This window comes from Miniopterus schreibersii (assembly GCF_964146895.1).
Source record: "Miniopterus schreibersii genome assembly, chromosome: 21".
Lineage (NCBI taxonomy): Eukaryota > Metazoa > Chordata > Mammalia > Chiroptera > Miniopteridae > Miniopterus > Miniopterus schreibersii.
In genome coordinates this window covers 8,481,712-8,503,309 of record NC_138123.1, presented here as the reverse complement: position 1 = coordinate 8,503,309, position 21,598 = coordinate 8,481,712, and the positions used below count along the sequence as shown (strand labels likewise).

The 21,598-nt window shown below is 36.4% G+C and overlaps 1 protein-coding gene across 1 annotated transcript in view; it reads right to left on the bottom strand.

Moving 5' to 3' along the window:
* The window catches only part of SMYD3 (SET and MYND domain containing 3), a 356,940-nt gene that overhangs the window by 287,322 nt on the left and 48,020 nt on the right, over positions 1-21,598 (bottom strand). Inside the window, exon 2 of the mRNA XM_081124212.1 lies at positions 9,016-9,079. Within this exon, the coding sequence (XP_080980338.1) occupies positions 9,016-9,079 (64 nt within the window). The remainder of the gene's footprint in view (positions 1-9,015; positions 9,080-21,598) is intronic.

Here is a 21,598-nt window from a genome sequence, read left to right as displayed (position 1 = left end):
GCCTACTCTACATCTTACCATGATATTAAAATCCACATTTTTAAAACATTAATTGTTGGGACTTATTGTTCAGCTTCACCCATCACTTCTTATAAGGCTTATTAATAGACGCATACCAAGAAAAGGCTCACAACAAAATCTTTTAAGTAACTGCATTTCACTCTGAAGCAAAAGCTCACAATCAGACAAAAACATTAGGCGTTATCCTCATTCTACAAACTTTAACCTCGGTCTAAACCTCAACAGCACATTATAGCAGAGCATGACATCTGCCAGTTTCTCAGACAACCTTCTTGGTTTACTTTTTCCTGTTTTCTTCCATTACTGCCAATACAAGATGTAATTAAGATTTTGTTCACAATACTGCTATAATGTTTTCTGTTCTTGTAGTTCAAAATTAACAATGATGTACAATAAGCACAAATTAGCATGAAAGACAAAGGAAATTAAAATATTGTGTTAAGAAACAAAGACAACAAGAGACAAGAGTTTAGATGGAAAAAAGGAAATGGAAGATATCTATGACTCAATTCCATTTTTTAGTACATTTGTGACTTGAAAAGCATCTTCAGAATCTATATACGGGGTCGGGCAAAAGTAGGTTTACAGCCCGGCCAGGCATGGCTCAGGGGTTGAGTGTCAACCTGGGATCCAGGCAATCGGGGTTCGATTCCCGGTCAGGGCACATGCCCAGGTTGCAGGCTCTATCAATGACTCTCTCATTGATGTTTCTGTCTCTCTCTCTCCCTTCTCCTTTCCTCTCTCTGAAATCAGTAAAGATATATTTAAAAAAAAAAAAAAAAAGGTTTACAGTTGTTCATATGGAAAATAACACAATAATTAATAATAATACAAAAATAAACTGTGTTTTGCATACTCACAACTGTAAACCTACTTTTGCCCCACCTTGTATTTTCATATTTACAGTATTTATACTGATCCAGAACATAAACTAATTAACTAAACCAGTGCTCCCCAATAGGGATAATCCTTAGGGTTCTTGGGGAAATTTATGTAGTTTTGGTGATAGTGCTTCCGGAGCACCATGGGCACTTACTGACCAGGAGACCAGAGTTGCAGGACATCCTGTGTAGGACAGTTCCGTACAATGAAGAACTGCTCCAAATCCAACATGATTTTTAAACGTCCAATCAGACATTCTATAAAGGTAACTAAATTGTTTAAGCCTAGAACTAAACCTCCTTTCGTGTATATAAACAAAACGCTTGTTTTTACATAGTCTTAATAGCACTGAATTTTCTAAGTAAATCAAGGGAAGACTGTTTTTTAATAACTTTAGCTCAAGTTATTCAGTATCTCATAGAAGCATACCACTACAGGCAACACCATTCATAGTGTTTGCATTTCTAATAAAACACATTTTCTGACCTGCATTTTGTACTTCCCTTTACACAGTGACTCTGTACAGGGGCATGTACATGATTTCTTAATTGTCTTCTAGTCTAGTCACACATTTACATACTAAAATACATATTATTTAATTATAAGTCATTGTAATTTTCTTTCTCCTTTATGTTTCAGTTACGGCATTATATTGATATTCAATTCTGAAAATATGTAACTAGTAGATTGTATTACCTATGAAATTTCATTTCCAGATAGCAGAGAGCACAAGAGTACAATAAAAATTGTCACAGAAAGGTGAAGTTGGGTCTGAGAGAGCTGAAAATATCAGTCACACACACCATACACATACAAAAAAATTTTTAAAAAACACAGCCTGGGACCCACCCGAGATTCTGACAGCACTGACGACATAGGATCAAGTGTCTGAATCATTTTCTATCGCTGTGGAGGATTCCATTCGTAGCTATGGCTGAAAAACCACTGAGCTAGGCTAAATTAAAAAGGAGGTCATTATATATGTTGAATAGATAAAACAACAAGACACTATCCTATACTTATCATTAAACTACTGCCCTGTGGAATGAACATTTTACACTGTTGAGGTGAGGGAAGTGTTTCTAAGCAGGACATAAAACCCAGGCACCATAAAGGAAAAGATGACATATTCAACTACATAAAAATAAATCTTTTGTACACCAGAAGGAGAAAACCTAATACCACAAACAAGGCTGAAAGATACAGTGCAACCAGAAAAGCAAAATCTGAAACATGTATGTAGACAATGTTCAGTGTCTCCAAAATACATGAAGGTCTTACACAGCAACTAAGAAAAGGATGAGTATTCAATTTTAGAAAGAGAAAAAAAGGTAAAACACATAAATAAGAAATACATGCCTAAAAAAGAAAAACCAATAAACCACATCGATGACCAAAGAAATGCTAGCAGAAATTAGATAACAGGTGACCCATTAATTTAGCAAAGCTGAATGAAACTAACAGTATTTAGAAGTGTCTAGGGTACAGGGAAGTGGAGACTGCAACCTTATTGGTAGAATTGTAAGTTTCTCCTAATTTCTGATGGGTTTTTGGTAACGCAATTAATCCTAATGATTTTTTTCCTTTGTATTAAATTTATTGGGGTGAAACTGGTTAACAAAATTATACAGGTTTCACATGCACATTTCTTCAATACATCATCTGTATACTGCATTGTGTGTTCACCACCCCAAGTCATGATGTACAGAAGTAAATTTAAGAATACTCATGGTAAATTTGTTTAACATACTGAAAAATGGGTAATAATTTTTCCAACTTTTCCTCAAAGAAAAGGCTATTTCTGCCTTTCTCTCTATGCTTTCCCAATACCATTTGAATTTCTACAAATATCATGTATTATATTTATAAATAAAAGCAAATATAATTATCCTATGTCTAGTAACTGTGATTTGGGGAGAAGCATTTTTATATGAAAGAGAAAGCAAAATTACTGTTTAATAAACACAACTTTTAATGTCTATTTTGGAAAACCTGTAACTCAAAGAATGGTTTAAATGTATTAATATTTTTAAAACACTTCAGTGAATTCTTTTGGTAATGTCAATAAAATCTTTTGTAATGCAGACTCGCTCAGTAAACTGTTTTATCAATTTAGCTTTGTTTATATCTGGTTTTCTTAAATAAGCATACTACCAATTACATGCATCTTGCATGTAGCAGGTGTTCAAAAGATATATCATAATTTATTCTAAAATGAGTACCATTTAGGAGATACAATATGCTGTATATTTATCATCGATTATTTGAAATTAAGGTCACCCAAAAGAAAAAAGGACAGTAAAATCCCTAACAGTTATTTTTCAACCAGCCTGTCTTTATCTTGATTGCTTGATTGCAAAAGGAGAGGACTGATGAGATGTTACAACAGGGAGAAAATTAAGTTACTTCTTCATTCTTACTCAAAATAACTTTGCACTATTACCATAATATTTCCCTCCCTCCTTGGATACAGCTCAATAACACATTTAGATGCTGTCAGACGTTGGACTTTGGTTGGAGTAAATACTCATCTCTGAGCAGCTTGTTATTGTGGGGGATGAAACATAGGAAAGGTCAACACATACTGAGTCTTATTTGGGTAAAAAACATCTAACTCATGACCGGGGCTCAGCAGACATTTATTCAGTAAGAGGAATGGACTCGGCGATCCCTAAGGCAGCCTCTCAATGATTAAAACCTATAATTTTGTAATACCCATTCCTGACAAATATCTGAATTATGTCAAAATAGGTTAGAAACCTGCCCACAATAGGTATACATAGAAGTGAAAATTTGCAATGGTATTTTCCGCAGATGTTGGGTCACAAATGATGAAGAAATTGGCTTAAAATATGTGAAAAATTTATTTTAAGCCAGCTTATTCAACAATTCCACTTTTGATTAATAATTACCAATTATTAATAATTAATAACTGAACATCTATGTGAAGCAGTGTCATGATTTTTTTACCATATATGCAAGACTCACTCCATTCACAATCAATCATCTACAGAGGTTTCCTATGGGCAAAACTTAGGAGAGTTGAGATACCATGCAACTTACAGGGGAAAAACAGGACCCAACAGTTTTTCATTCACTTACAGACTACTTATTAGCAAATAAATAGTATCTCCTTCTTTATGCCTCAAATGTAATGCAATATTGAATTGCAGGTTGACAGATGAATGCCTGAAAAGCTGGAATCTCGGAAAAGGAAACTGGGAAGCTAAACAGGTTATTTAACAAGCTACAGTTGACTGACAAGTATTGATTAAAATCTTACATAAAATCTCCTTAGAGCATGCTGGAGACCTAGTGGTAGACATGAGACTTACCACTTTGAAAGCTTATGGAATGCTGCATCAGATGTACAACAAGAGCGCCTTCCCACTAGCCTTAATCAAGTTAGACAGATTGGGCTGAATATAAAGATGGAGTAAGGCAGGAGGATGGTCATAGGGCATGAAGTTTACAGAAGAAACAAGAATAAATTATTACTTCTTAGGAAAATGGGAATTATAATCTCCTGATTTTGAGAAATCATATAATAAATAATAAAATTAGTGCCCCAAAGTAAGTCAATCATCATCTAGTGCAGGGGGCAGTTCAAATCCATTCTGCTACTTGTTTTTATAAAGTTTTCCTGAAACACAGCCGCACTCAGTTTCCACTTACTCATTTCATACTATGACAACAGAATTGAATAGTTATGACAAGAAATCTTATGGCCCCCAAAGTCTAAAATACTTATTATCCAGCCCTCTATAGAAAGTTTGCCAACCACTCTGATCTAGTGAGAGACCATATCAAGATGGAATGATCTCAGTGATATATTTTAGCTAGAAAGGCAAAATAAATCCTTCGCATCTATGGACTTCGAATCTTCTTTGAGAGAAACTTCTGTGCCAGATTAGTTTAACATCAATGCCAGGTTCCAGTTGAACACAGCAGGTGGGGTGCATGCATTCTATCTCCTAACACAAGTAATTATCAAGTTTTTAACTCCCAAAGTGAACTAGAAGGGCCATCAATGGATGAGTGGTCTAACCTCATTTCGGTCAGGAAGGGGGGCAAGAGGACAGACTGCAGAAACAGAAGAGCCCACTTCAGAGGGCAGTTGCCTTCAAATTAGGAGAAAGGAGGGGCTACATATGGTGTCTCTAGAATGATTAATATACAGATGCCAACTGAAGTCATGGGAGTAAATGGGATCACTCACCAGGCAAATGGAAAATAAGAAAATTTCAGATCCCCAGACATTTTTAGAAGTCAAAAATGTAAATATGTTCAAATGATTTTAACCTTTACACAGTATTCCCTTTTTGTTTACAATTAGATTTGAAGCCAGCTTCTCCACAGAACACTCTGCATGTCCTGTCAGTCTGAAGCCTGGCAGAGAGCTATTTATGAAATAAACAAAATGCTTTCATTATCACCACTTTGAGTATGATATTCTAGAAAACAACTTATCAAACCACCCTATTAAGTGCTTACTAGTGTGGAATTCACCAAAAATGAATCAAATCATTCTACAACTAAACATAAAATATAAACCCAAAATAGGATTCACATTTTTAAAGAGGCCTATAATTAATAACATAAAAGAGCCTCTCTCTGCTAATATAGTGGTTTTTAAAAGTATATAAACTGCAATTTGATGCAGTACCCAGCTGCTTACTTTGCTCAGCAATTAATTCAATTAGAAATGTGCATATTATGAATCAAATTAAATCCAGTTAAGGTGAAATAATAATTTGTGAATTTATTTGAAATTGATTTACTTGCTATCAATATTGCAAATTTTAAGAATGCTTTTTTTATAGGAAAACTTAAGATGCTCCTCCCCTTTGACCTCATAAGCATCTGTGATGTTCTGATCATGCCAACACAGAAATAAGAATGGTTCCCATATATAACCCCTCTATACATTGTATGACATCTCATAATAAGGTATACACAGAGGAGTACAAAGTCACTGATGAGAAAATATTTTGGCCAATATCACAAACAGTGCTGTACACAGCAGTAAATATATCTCTATATGTATATATGACATTGGAAGCACAGACTAACATTTGGCATATATCAGCCACTCACAACACAAACACAGAGAGATTACCTCTGGACAATAGAAGTAGGAATGGTGGAAAGAAGCTGGAGGAAGACTTCTACTTTTTACTCTGCATTACTTTATGTTGTGTTGATCTTTATAATGAAAGTATATCCTTATATTGCTTCTGTTTAAAAATAAAATGTGAAAACCGATGGTACTGATACCATCCATATGGACACAAGGAACGTTATGCCCTGTAATACTCAATAGCCTCTCATAAACAACTCATTGATGGTGTCGCCCCACATCAAATGCTAAGCTAGTGAACCAAAGTTATGTCCCCCCAGGGTAAACATATTATAGATTTTATGCTACAGATTCACATCCTCTATATCAATTTCCATGCCAAGTGCTTTTCCCCTCTGTTCATTACTGTTCATAGTTCAGTCTGTCAGTTTAATTTTGGGCTGCTCTGTAGGTATCCACAATAATTACAATACTTAATGCTGTCCCTTAAGATTGAGCTAAACAGAGCAGTTTAAATGCATATGTTCTAGACAATCTTTGATTCCCATCCCACCTCTACACACATCCCCAACCCCCACACACATATCAGCATATGCACTAGCTGATGTTATATATGGTATCTTTCATCATACTAGGTTATTTCCCATTACCTCCTACAGTATATCTGATGGTGACATTATTATTGATGCTACAGTAAACAGCTAATAAATGTGATAAAAATACATGGACTATAATGAATCAAAATGACATATCCACCCACCACACTCCCTCTGCTCATTCTAGTCAAATAATGGGCTTTTTCCTCCACTGTACTGCAAAAGGAGAAGGTACCATGGGGGGGGGGGGCGGCATTCATAAAAACAGGAAAATAAAAGTAAACGTTTAGGTCATTGAGAATAGAAAGTTCATCTAAAAGATTTGTGTCAAATAACATGTTAATCCATCAATTCTATATGTCGTCTTCTTAACTTGAAGTCCCCTGAAACATGTAGCTCTGTTTCATATGAATAAGACAGCTAAAACATCACCATAAAAGTCTTTCTAGAATTTATTTTGTAGAAAAATCATGGGTTTGTTTTCATTTTTTCTTTTTGTTATTACTATTGCTAATAATCTTACCTAAATCTGGTATCTTTCTAAGTTTGACAGAATTTTGGGTTTACAAAAATGAGGTAAAAATAAATTTAGCTATTCTTCACATTCCCTGTTTTTATTAGGAGAGTGTTATTTCTAACCTTCTATTTTTATATTTTTTGTTTTGTGTTCCTTGGGGATAGAGTGCATCCTTATTAAAAAAAATAAAACAAAAAGTCAGAAAACAAAGGAAAATACAAAAGGGAAAATGATACCTAATTAGAATGTTGAGTAAAAATAAAATTTAGGGTTAGAAGAGAAATTGAAAGTCTAAATTCTAACTGCCTGGGTTCATTTCCCAAACTCCAGAGCCTACCAGCTATCGGACATTTGGTGAGTTGCTTGCTATCCTATAAGTCAGTTCTCTAAGCATAATAATAGAGACCAGCCCTTTCAATATTCCTGTAAGAGTGAACAGAACAAAACATCACCTGGTACACAATAGATGTCTAACAGATATTAGCTCTTATTAGTAGGACAGATTAGAAAACTGAGGCTCAGAAGTTTAAGTGTTTTCTCCAAGACAACTTAACTAGCTAATAGCAGAACTGTCATCAAAATTTGGGTCCTCTGAGTTTTATTGTATGTTTTGGCTTCTTTTCCACTAAGAGCACTCCATTTGTAGCCTGGAGAAATTCCTCTCAAGTGAGAAAGTGAAATGGCAGAAAGTCCCTCAGATAAGCATGGCCTAGAAGAAAAAGAAGCTTGAGGGAGAAGTGCATGTGCGTACACAACATGTGCGCGCGCACACACACACACACCCCCAAAAATAAGAAACAAAAAGGATGGGTAGAGGGTGCAGAGCAAGTGACACATGGAAAACTTCCAATTAGACTTTTTATTATGACACAATTCATTAGAGCTTAATTACATTTATTAGGTAATTCATCAGAAGGTTAGAAGTAAAGGTCATGTTGAATGTTAATTACACATCCTTTAAAGAATTTCCAAGATGCTAACAGCAGTCCTCTCAGAGACTGTGAGCTGTTGTAAATTACCTCAAACTCTTGGAAGGCAATTTGCCATTATCTTTAAAATTTCAAAATGCATATATCCTTTTACTGGTCAATACAACTGAGGAAGTTTTCCATGTGTCACTTGCTCTGCACCCTCTATCCATCCTTTTCATTTGTAGAAGTGTGCAAAAATGTGCACAAAAGGAAGCCTAGTGCATTAATGGCAATATGAAATACAGGAAAATGTTTAAGCATTCATTAATGGGAAAATTATGATTGTGGTAATATTCATAATGGGAAAAGTGGGATGGTAGCAGAAGTTCCTCTAGATTATTAAGTGAAAAACAAAATCAAGGTATACAAGAATTTGTGCCAGATAACCTTTATCTGTTCTTTAAGAAAAGGGTATAGCCCTGCCGGGCGTGGCTCAGCAGTTGAGCATCAACCTAGGATCCAGGAGATCACGGTTCGACTGCCAGTCAGGGCACATGCCCGGGTTTCAGGCTCGATCCCCAGCAGGGGGCATGCAAGAGGCAGCCGATCAATGACTCTCTCATCATTGATGTTTCCATCTCTCTCTCTCCCTCTCCTTCCCTCTCTCTGAAATCAATAAAGATATATCTAAAAAAGAAAAAAGAAGAGGGTATAGATATATGACTATGTTTACACAAGAAAATGGAAAAAGCTGCGAAGACACAAGAAACTTAACAGTAGCTCTCTCTGGGAAATAGGATTGCGGTCAGGAGGACAAGATGAAGAGGAGTAAAATTTACACATGTATGTATATATATAAACTTTTTACCACATATTTTATAACTGAAAGAAATAAGTTAAAATAAGGCAAAGTTTGTGAAGACACAGAAACAGGCCAACAGGCACACCAGAGGACAGACTGAAGAGGTGGAGAACTTGAAGGGTTCACTTACAGTTGAACATTCTTACCTGACACTTAGCACTACAGTATTTGGCAACTCGGCATTGAGAGCATCGCATCAGCTTTTCCTTCCTGTTAAAAAGATAAATTTCACATTAGGAAATAAGAACCATATATGGTCGAAGAAAGAAAACAAATCAACATATTGATACGAACACGTTCTGCTCACTCCATCCATATGGTCCCTTAAGATTTAGATTTTTTGCATTGATGAACACCTTTCACCTTTAATGTGAGACATGTACATAATAATGCTCTTTTTTAAATTGTGATAAAATATATATAAAATTTACCACTTTAACCATTTTTAAGTATATATTTCCATGTGTTAAAAAGATAATTCAAGGGCCAAAATGGAGCTGTTTAAGCTAAGCCCCACATCAAATGGAAACTTAATTACAGTTTCAGCTCTCCCAGAAACTGAATCTTAAACCAGTCCATCCAGAACCAACCAATCAGCACAAGTTAGGTATACCTATCTTCCTGATAGACCCCCTACCATCACCTTCCCAGTCGGCTTTCTCACCTAGTATAACTTCCTTACGCCTGCTCCCTTCTGCCTATAAAAGTTTTTGATTTTACAGCTCCTTGGAGCTTTCTTTCTTTCGGCTAGACTGGATGCTGCCCAGTTCATCAATCATTGAATAAAGCTAATAAGATCTTTAAAATTTACTCAGTTAAATTTTTTAAACAAGTGGCATATTTGTCTTGCTAGGACTTCCTACATTATGCTTTTCTTTCTGTTGAATTAGATTTCTAATTTAATTCTATTAGAAATCAGTAACAAAAAGAAACCCAGTAAAACCTCAGGTGCATGGAAATTTAAAAGCATGTTTCTATACAACTCAAGGATCAATGAAGGATTATCATGAAATTAGAAAATATGTTAGATTAAATAATTTTTAAAGATCAAAACCTGTGAGATAAAGCTGAAGTAATACTTACAGCAACATTTACAGCTTTAAATGTTTGCTAAAAGGAAAAAAAACTAAAAGCAAAAGAGCTGAAAATGCACATTAGGAATTCAAATTTTAAAATAATGGAAAACCCAGGAAAGCACAGGGTAGGAAATCATAACAAAACAAATATACAAAATAAAGAAGGAATAAAAGATGTAACAGAGGGGACAAAGCCAGAAAGACAAATAACGTCAACCAACTTCTTGCAAGATTATTTAAGAAAAGAAGAAAAAGTTCACAAATAAATAATATTAGTAATAAAATGGAATAGAACTCAAGATTCAGTAGAGATTTAAAAGCAAACAAGAGTGAAGTCATAGAATTTTTCTACCTCCTCAACTGTCCCCCTGAAAAAAGACAAAACAAGTAGAGGAGCAAAACCTAACCATCACTCCCCACCCTGAAAAACACCTACCACAGAAAGCAAGGAAACCTAATCAGTTCTATACTGCTCCCTAGTGTCATATCCTGATAAATGTCATCCTTCGTCCTTCAGGGAAGGGGTTACACTAGCAGGGGAATGATAGATTTTTTTCATTGCTCTTATCAGTATTTACCTAAAGTATTAGACAGACTAACTCACATAACACAGGTGTGTAACTGATAAAACCAGCAATCTCTACACATCTGAAATAGAGTTAAGTACTAATGTCCTTAAAGAATAAAATCCAGCTAGTCTGACCAATGTACACTGTGGAGACCTCCCACACACCTCCTCGCTGTATTGAGAGGAAGTTTAACCCCACTGTACACAAACCTGACTACACAGACAAGACCCTGATGTCAGAACCAAGCTGGTGGGCCTGACGATGTAAACATACAGCAAGGCCATATATCACCTGCGTGAGTACTGTGCGGCAGAGGCAGAGCCTTAATCATTCCCCCCGACCTCTGAAATCCTGCTTTGAACTTCACTGGATCACAGGCTTTTGATACAGAGGTCAGACTATATCAAAACAAGAAGCCACCAGTATCAGGCACTCAAGCCTAAACCCTACTGCTGTCAAGAGATTCAGCAAGAAACAGCAGCAAGCCAGTCACAAATTCAGCTCTGCTTTAGTATGTAAGAGTGACAATTTCATCGTTTGTTGGGTGGAACCACCTGGAACAACCAGTCTTAACACCAAGAAAAAGGTTGAAACTCCCTCCACTGCAAAACAAAACAGAAGACTAAATTTCTACCACTATCCCCAAGCAAACAATCTATAACAGAATGGCATGGATCTTAAAACATAAATGTTTGGAATGAGGCCGAAGTACAAGTACAGAAATATGTCACTTTGCTCCATTCTGAAATGTTCAACGTCGGCCAAATAGCAACCTCCACACCAACATCACTCATGCAATCCTGTGGGGAAATATTTTTTCTATTTCCCTTCAGCCTGAGACAAACTGACTCTTTTCAAAGAGTCATTTGAGTTGCCCTAAGGGGTTTTCTAAAAGTAGACAGGGCCCAATCCTGGGCTGTCAGTGTACCTTTGAAAAGTTCCCCCATTTTCACAAATGGACTATATGCATCATTACTTCTTGGGGACCACCCCTGCGAGAAACACTTGAAATTCATAAATTTCACAAAATCTGAAATTAATAAATCAAAAGATACTGGTGAATGAATACAATATTAACTTTTTAAAAAATGTTTGGGGCAGCTAAACAGCATCACAATATGTTAAAACTCATATTTCCTTAGATTAATTTAATGATCATTTTCAATGCAAAGCTTGCTTGGAATACTAAAATAATTATTTTAAAGTAACCATGGAGAGTCATTAAAATGGAAAACACTGAGACTATTAAACTCTAAAACAGGTTTTTAATAATCATATAAAGTTTTAAAACTTCCCAGTAACAATGTTTTTAAAACTCAGTAACTCAAATACTATTTTAAGACTATTCCTATAATGTATAATAGCCTAGCAGAAAAAAACCGTCTCTAAACAGTACATACTACCTTCATCATTCTTTTCCCCAACAGAATGGCAAAAACAGAATTGCAATATTTTTATGGTAATCAGAGGAACAGTAATTCAATATATGTGGGGTTAACATACCAAAATACAATAAATATCAAAATACAGATCTGGCTTTTTCATCTTAATGAGTAAATTCAAGATTAGATTTGCTGATTACATATCTTCCAAGTTTATTAAATACCATAATAAAATGTGAAGCAAAACTGCTCAAAACCAGTTAAACTGAGTCTTGATCTGCTAAAATGATTAACAACACCCTCTTAAAGGTGATCCCACATCTGAGCACGTGATACCTCTGTGATTTCAGGGCACAAATCCCTCTATCCATCAAGCTAAATGGAAGGGTTAGAGAGGTTAATAGAGACAGAGCATCTGTTAATAACTTCTGCACTTCATTCCCTACTCCACATACTCCAATGGTCATTGAGCTATTTAGTAATGTTCTTATGAATCAATGCTGCCTTCACACTCAAGACAGAGCATAGAGGCCACTGTGCGAAGCAATAAAGCTTACCTTTGCAAATCCCCTTGATCAAGCTGATCTCATGGTTAAATCTAGGTGAGGCTTCATAAACAAAGGGCAGGCACAACTTTAATTAGAAACCAAATGGCACTGCTAAACAGCTAAATAAAACATGAACAAGTACAATAGCCACCTGCAAAGAGCAATGCCAATTCCCAGCCTCTGTTTACCAAAAGAGATTTTTCTCTTTTCAGCTGCATAACAACTCCGGTTTTATGAGCTTTGGGCTAGCAGTAGCAGTCAATAATTCGAAATCATAGAAATAAATTCTAAGTATGTCCTTACATTCTATTACTGATTGTACTAGTAGCAGTCGAAAATGTTACAGATGAAAAAAACAAGTTCTCTCATTTGCTAGGCTGGCACCCCATTCTATCCTAATTCTCATTAAAGAAAAAAACACCTCATGTTGCAAACTGCTAAGAAATCAGGGTCAACTTATTTTATTTATGGCTGATTAAGGTGATCCTGGGACTACATGGCTTTTTAGCTCATCCCCGACAGAAGGAAAATTACTAGAAGAGTATGGGCCACAGAGCTAGTTAAGTAAGTCACAACCCAAGTCAGAATGTAGGGTCTGAATGATTTGGTGGAGAGCAGTATGCAGGAGCCTCAAACACGAAGTTCCTTTTGTTTGTTTTCCTTCTCTTGTCTGCCTTGAATTCAAATTTCCCTGGTGCTATGTTTACTTTGTTCTTTTAAGTGACAGAGTGTAACTGTAACCTCTTTCCATTTATACTTTATCTCTCGTTATGGTCATATAGCCCTGACTGTTCTAGTCAGTCCCTTGTATAGAGAGCATAAAGGACCTGGGTCAGAAGAACTCAGGTTGAACATTTTGCTCCATCTTTTCCTAGCGGCACAACCCTGGCAAAGTTACTTTTCCTCTCCATGTGTCCACTGCTTCACTTATTAAATGGAGATAATTAAAGCTCTCACATGACTGTTTTGAGAATTAAATGAGATAGCGTATGTGACAGTTCCAGGTATCCAGAAAATAATATGTATATGTCAGTTCCCTTCCCATCTCCTTCCCATCTCCTCAAAATGTATCCTATATTCCTGACCCCTCTGCCTACTGGTCCCTCCTTCTGAGATGTGGATAATCTATGCCCTATCCTTGCTACCTTCAAATAATAATGCAACAGAAAGTATAATCAACTGAAAGGACATTTAACTGACAGGAGAATGAATGTATGTTCTATACAGGGGAATATCATACAGCAGTGAAAATAAATGAACTATAGCCACGTGCAGTAACATAGATGTATCTTAAAAATGTAATGTTGAGAAAAAAAAAAAAATCCCATCAGACTATATTCAGCAGTAATACATTTTATAAAGCTCAAAAGATGGAAGAAGTAAGTTATGTTTAAGCATACATACACTAGCACTGAACTGCTTAGATACCCTGACTCAAGGTCAACATTTTCACATAAATTCTTTCATGTTTGGATACACACCTGAATTGGAATGCATACTGCTATATACATGGACACACCAAACGCAAACAAGCTACTTGTGTTCTAATGCTGTTGATTTTTAAAACTAAATAAAGCCAGCAACATATGCTACCCTTCACTTACCTACCTTGAATTCAAGTCACGATGACGGCTATAGATGGAAATTTTGCTTTTATTATAAAAGTTCTCCACATACCATGGCAACCACAGCTGTTGAGGTCAGCAGCGTTTAGTTCTTTCGTGTTGAGGGCTCAGCTCAAGATCCCATCTGTGCTGACTTCAGGCTGAAGGGAATAAATTTCCTCCAGCCTGAAAACTGAAACATATGCTGCGATAATTAAAGGTATCTTGAGCTAGTGCAGCAGGACCAGGCGTGCTAAAGCCGGTGACTTCTGAGCTCACCAGAGGACTTCACGAGGGGCACCCACCTGCTAGACAAAGATGCTTCTGAAGCCATCCGTATCCAAAAGCACTTAAGGCCTCTGTATCTAAAAAAGCAGAAGTAGGTCCCAGTATCTATGTGTATTATTTCTATATCTGTAACAGACTGGCCCCTGTTCGAATGCAGAGTGGCAGTTTTGCAAATCCAGGAGACAGAAAAAGCGAAACTGCAGCATTTAGATGACCCTACACACATTTCCTCTTTGCATCACCTTACTTACCTAGACCTGTGCTGTTCAATACTAGCCACATGTGGCTACTTATATTTAAACTCACTAAAATTCAATAACATTTTAAAATTAATTTCCACAGTCACACTTGCCACATTTCAAGTGCTCAACAGCAATACATGGTAGTGGCTGGTTACCATGTTGGACAGAGCAAATACATAGTATTTCCATCGTTACAGAAAGTACTTTTGGACACTCCTGATCTAGACACCAACTCACTTTTAAAGCAAAACCCAAACCTCCACCAGGGTGCTGAACATAAAACTCTTAGAGTGAACCAGAAAATGGCAAGGATTAGTCACCCAGCACTACTGATTTGAAATTGTCCCCAGGCTTGGATGGTTGAGGCTGCTCTCCAGTAGGAGTGGTGCCTTTATTTGCCCATTTCCTTGTTCAGTGTTGCCCAGTGATTAAAAGAATGTACTCTGTAGTCAGACGATTTGAGTCTGACTCTCTAAACTGTGACAATCTGAGTTAATTCCTCAATTTGTCTCATTGTTCTATATGTAAAAATGGTGACAATAATAGTAACAACTTCATAGGTTTGTTTAAAAATTAAATAATGCAATACTTGTAAAGCTATTAGTACCATGCTTGGCACATATTAAGAGTTCTGTAATTATTAGCTATTAACCATTATTATCCCTGCCAAAAGTGAGGAAAAGGAAAGAACGATGAATTTTATCCATTAAAATCTATTTTGAACTCTGGTAAAGATGCACTACGAGACAATCAAAATACATAATCTTTTTAATTTTCTGCAGTTTATTTATACTGTAGTGATTTCCTTTCCCACCTTTAGAAAGCCTGTCCTTGCCTGTTCACTATTCTCACAAGTCCCTCTTCCACAGTGTGCACAGTGCAATGTGTCAAGAATCCTCACAACAAGCCCACATGGTAGGTAACTCAATGCACTGATTCATTTTCAGGTGAGAAAACTGAGGCCTGCTTGGTTAAGAAACTCATATAAGTGGCAGTGACTAAACTGGAATGCAGGCAGCGTGGATAGAGCGTTCCATCTCACAGCCATTATGCAAAGCTCTCTCTATACGCTGACATCTCCCTTCCAAAACAAACATTTCCAAGGTATCTGTTAGGTAATAGTATTAGACCTAGTTTATTTAATGTGCTTGGCAATGTCAGGGCAAGGGAAGTCTCCTGGGATCTGGGTGTGACCTTAGCAGTAATCACTGTACTGTGTGTCTTCTAGAGCCCCTGGCAAGTGTGATGGGGAATCAACTCTGCTTCTCAGAAGGGTTAGCGTTGACCCTGGGAAGTGTGGGAGAAAGCTGTGAGGGCGGTTTGGTTCTCACAATGATTGGGGGTGTACCACAAACATTCATTCTAAAGGAGACAGGATGTTTACATACTACAATATATGTCACAACACCACACAGCTTTCAAATGTCCAACTAGGATTTTTAGGTAGAACCAAATCCCTTTTTATATATAAATAAAAGTAATCCTTATAATTTTCTAGTATATTTAACATATGCTGAGTTTTCTAGGATTGCAACTACTGGGTAAGTCGAAGGAAATGGTACTACTTTTCTCTAAAACTTTACCAAGAGTTGTTCGTCATTTCAGATAATAACACTGTGCTATCTGAAGCACCAGCACGACACTACTGTCAGTCCCCATTAGAGCTGCACACTTAAGGTAGTTCTCCACCATGGATTCTAGTAGTGCCAAACCATTTTTATACCATAACATACACTCTTTTTTGATATTTTGATATTGATATTTTGAAATTTTGCGCATAGTTGTTAGCTAAGATTTTTTCTTCAGAATTGTGTGTGTCTGTTTCAAAATACATGTTTATAAAAAAGAGACATTGTGCCTTACTAGGTTGATGATCTGTGGAAAAAACTGGTGGTCCACAGAATGAACTCATGTGATACCACTTTGCTATTTTCTTATCAATATTTTACTCTAGAGGAAAAGCAGAGCTCCATGCCCCCCAACGCCAGCTTCCTGAATTTGTCCCTATTGATAAACAGGGAAAAATTAACCCTGTGAGTTCTGGACCCTTCCTATCCTAAACCCTACCCTGGAGCAAGTCTTTGAAGAATGAATAGAAGCAACTATCCCTCCTCTTTCTACTATCACTGCACTAACCCCCATTGGGTCAACTACCATTGTCAACACATCCCCAAGAAGAGACAGAAAAGGACCATGATCTTAGACTGATCAGCATCAGATCATCTCAAACCTCTCAGCACCTTTACCCACCCAGTAAACAGAATGACTTTCACAGTCCCTTGGGTAGTTCCTACAGCACTCTCCCATATTGAATATAGCTTCCTAATGTTGCTCATGTTTCCATTAGCAAATCAAAGACAAAACACAGGAGTCCCATCTCATCTCCCTGACCTAAGTGACCTATCTTTAGCTTCTTACCTGCATAACTTCTAATGAAAACAAAACTGCGTTGCCTATTCTTTTACTTTCTAATTATTCTTTAGATATAAAACATTAAAGCTCTTTAATAATCTTTTTTCAGTGCCTCCTATTTATTTCCTTTAATTCAGCCAAAAAATAAGGCAGGCATTAAAAAACAGATTCCAGTAAAACTACACATATTAAATGACAGCTACTTGACATATGTTATAAAAGAACACTAGCTGATTTTTACTTCAGGTAATTAAAAGATTTTCTGATTTTCAGCATTCCTAAACTAAACTAAGAACCAGAAAGAAAGGGAGAAGAGAGTAATACAGTGGCAGTTTTTAGATTTTGTTATGTACCAGATCTTCACAATTACCTGATAAGGAGGGTTACCCACAGTTTATAGTTGAAGAAATCAATACCGAGAGTTTAGACAGTTTGTTCAAGGTCATGTATAAAGGCACCTCCACACCCCAGCACTAGGATAATAAACCACATTGGTCTAATTCTATCACACCATGTTGCCTCTCAACAATACATTATAATAATTATTATAGTTAGTGCTAACAACATACCAAAAAATGCGCTAAGTATTTCATTTATCTTCATGATAATGCTATGAAGTAGGTACCAAAGTTAGCCCCATTTTACAAATAAGGAAACTAGGGAAAATAAGTTAGGTTGCCCAAAGTCACTCAGTAAATAGTGTAGCTTATATGCAAGCCCAGGTAGTCGGACTCCAGAACCCATGCGCTTAATCATTAGACTATACTCTCTGCCAGGACTAATACTCACCAGGCAAAAAATGAGTAATGAGCTAATTCTCATCAGTAAAGATTACTGATGATATTACAATTGTTCTATTCAAAACAGAATGGTTTATTTATTTTAACAGTAGCTATCTTCATAAAGATGGATTAGCAAATCAAAGTGAGATTTCTTTTTAGTCACCAAATTATTAAAACTCATAAAAAACACAACCATTAACCTTAAGAATTAAATATCCTCTTTTGATGTGCTAATGTAAATACTGAACATTAAGCGATTAAAAAATAATTTTCTGTAATTGCTATTTATGGGTGGAAAGGGAGAGGGGATATTTAATGGTGCAACAACAAAAACATCTCCCTATATCTGCCCAGTTGGAAATCCATTTTTTTCCTTGGACTCCAGGCCCCTATCTGTAGAATACTCAGAGAGGAGTGGCTGCCAAATGCAAAACAGAGTAGGCAGGTCTTTGAGAGAGAAAACCAAGGCTGAGTTATCACACACCGTTACTTACAATGAAGCCGGCAGTGAGACACGTGAAGGATTATTAATATATCAGAGGAAAGCAAAAGCTCTAAGTAAATTGATTTTTAATAGCATTCAAGGATTGTCCTTGGAAAGTATGTTAGGAAAAACGAAAAACTTGATCTGGTAAGCTAAACCCTGGCACAAGCATCAGATGTCCCAACTCAGTCAGGTGGGACACAGAAGAATCTAGACAAGAAGAGAACCATTCTCTTCGCCACACAGGTGAAGGTGTAGCAGAAGTTTGCTAGGAGAAGACCCAAAATGTGTGGTATCATGTATACAGTTCTCATTGCCATCAGTCTGAAGGTTCCTAATAAATATATTTTATCTGCATAATATACATAGACTAAATACATATATTCTCACAGATGTTCATAGGTATATACAAATATGTGAAGAAAAACATATGTCTGGATCAGGTAAACCATACCTGAATACTGGAGCCAGGTTTCTGACATCCACAATGGGCAAATCCTGATGAGCAGCACAGCGCTGGATACAAAATGCTGTCTTAATTTAAGGCTGACTACTTAGGTTTATGTATATTTCATATTACACTAATGAGGATACTGTCCAAAAGAGGATAATAAAACTAATAAACCCTTGGAACTGTTAACACAGATATGCTCTTAGTAATTTGGGGCCAAAAAAAAAACCCCTGGCAGTTTTTCAGTGTTCTTTTCTTCTCTAAATTCAGGTGGCAGTTGTCTCTAGGCTTAGGACTCCGATTCCACAGCTGGGAGGAGAAGGGATGGTGGTGTGGGGCCGCCCCTTCTCTTCAATATAACAGCAATATTAACTGATAAAATGCATTTAGAACTTAGGATATTCCAAATGGTTTTAAATGCTTTACATATGCCATTATTTTTAGTCCTCACAATAATCCCATTCGCTCATAAGGAAACTGACCTAGAGTTTAGGTAAAGAGTCTCCAGTCATATCTGGAACCCTGGCTTCTAGCAATAAAGAAGAGTCTATGCTTCCTTCCCCGCCCGCCCCCCCATATTCGGGTTTAGTTTAAGATTTCATTTGGGGGGAAAAACAAAGGTTCCACTATTTAAAATAAAAATATTGAACACCACTAGTCTACATACTTCCTTTAATTATTATTACTTATCCTTTCCTATCCCTTTTATTGAGTTTTTATATACTTATCTTTATTGTTGAAAGTATTACAGATGTTCCCTTTTGTTGTTAACTTCTGCATGTTTGTGATAAATGTAATTATATCTTGAACTGCATCAATTCAGGTATAAACTCTCCATAAGTAAGTTCACTAGGCTGGCAGTTCTTTATATTTCTTTGAATCTCCTACGTGGCACCCGGTGCAGTGCCTTCACATATAAATTTTTCAACAAGTCAGCTTGGTTTAACTAGTTGAGTAAACCCGTATTTTTTGTCCTGGGGAAAACAATTTGTTATAAAACATGCTACTGATAATAATGAAAAAATCTTGAAAACTTCATATGAGCAGCAGCAGCAGTTCTGCCCCACCCCACCTCACCTCACCCCACTTCAAATTTCTTATCCATACAGTGACACCTATCAAGAAAAAGTTTTAAGCTACAAAACTAGGAGAGCATATGTTCCCTACAGAGGGACCGCTAATGTGACTTGTGTGTTCTAATTAAGCTTGTTTTGACTTAGCATTCAAATGTGCATTCTTACTTGATTAATATTCACCACCACACCTTTTATGCAGATCACATGAAAAATGAGCTCTACGTGCCAGGAAAACTTGCAAGAAATTACTATTCATCAGCATGAATCAACAAGCCCACAATTATAACAGCATCCACTGGGAAAAGTTAAAAAAGCTGTTACTAAGGTCATATAACACAAAAGAAAAGGAGGGGGAAAAACTCATTTTTGCACTGAAAACCATACAGATGTTTCAAGAGAAAATTGGTATCACTATCCAAGATCAAAAACCAATGAAGTTCTGATATTACAACTTGAATGAACTTTGACAACTTTAGGCTAAGTGAAGTAAGCCAGAAATGAAATGACAATATGATATGATTCCATTTATATATCTAAAAACAGGCAAATTCAGAGACAGAAAGTAGATCAGAGGTTACCAGGGGCTCAGGAGGGGAGGAAAAGGGGGCTTATTGCTTAATGGTTACAGAATTTTTGTTTGGGGTAATGAAAAAATTTTGGAAACAGGCAGTGGTGATGACTGTACACTAAATGTAATTAAGGACACTGAATTAATTATATTTAAAATGGCTGAAGTAGCAAATTTTATGTTATACATTTTACCTCAATTATATAAAACAAATTATTAAGATGAAATTTAACTTCTTCTTCAATGTTTGAATTAAGAAAGTAACTGATTTCACAGACAATGGACCAGGTCATGGGGCTAGCCCAGGGGCACACTCTCCGCCATGAGTAAGCCTCACAGGGCATGTCTCAGGATGTACATGATGCTGCAGACCTGTGAGGTGGGCCAAGTGGACAGAGGAATCTAAAAGTGAAGAGTTTCTGCCCTGGCTGGTGTGGCTCAGTTGGTTGAGCATCTTCCCATGCACCAAAAGGTAGCTGGTTTGATTCCCGGTCAGGGCATACACACAAAATAAAATAAAAATAAAAATAAAAGTGAAGAGCTTCTGAAAAGCCATGGGTGGAAATGTAAATAGGAAGGGTAATGGCCATTAAAATTTTAGCATAGGTTGGGAAGAGAAGCTGTCATGGAGAATAGCAAAATTGGTTAACTAAAAGGACACCCAGCCGTATTTGGTGGGAATAAAGAAACTGATTAACTTGATCATTTTCTTTGTCCAGGGTCTGAAGTATGCCTATTTTTAGACTTCTTATAAAAGTATGATTATCTTACATTGAAAGAAACTCTAAACTCCTCAAATATCCTTCTGCTGGGCAAGCACTTGGCCTGTCTGAATGCGGGAGGAAATGAAGTCCAAGAGTCACAAAGTTTCAGATCAGGCAGACCTTACAGGCCACTGTAAAGACTTTTCCACTGAAATTGCCTCATAAACAATGCAAACCAGAAGACAATGGAACATCTTTAAAGTGCTGGTAGACCAAAAAAAAAAGTCAAGTCAAAATTCTATAACTAGCAAAAATATCATTAGAAATAAAAACAAAATAAAAATTTCAGACAAATGCAAAGAATTTGATACAAGTATGTCTGAAATAAAAAAGTTTCAGAGAAGCTAAAGAAAAATGGCAGATAAAATTTCAGAAAAACACAAAGATGTGAAGAGCACTAGAAATGTTATATATGTGAGCAAATGAAAATAACTTTGTTTCACATTTTAAAATTTTACTCTAAAGATAACTTACTGTTTTTTA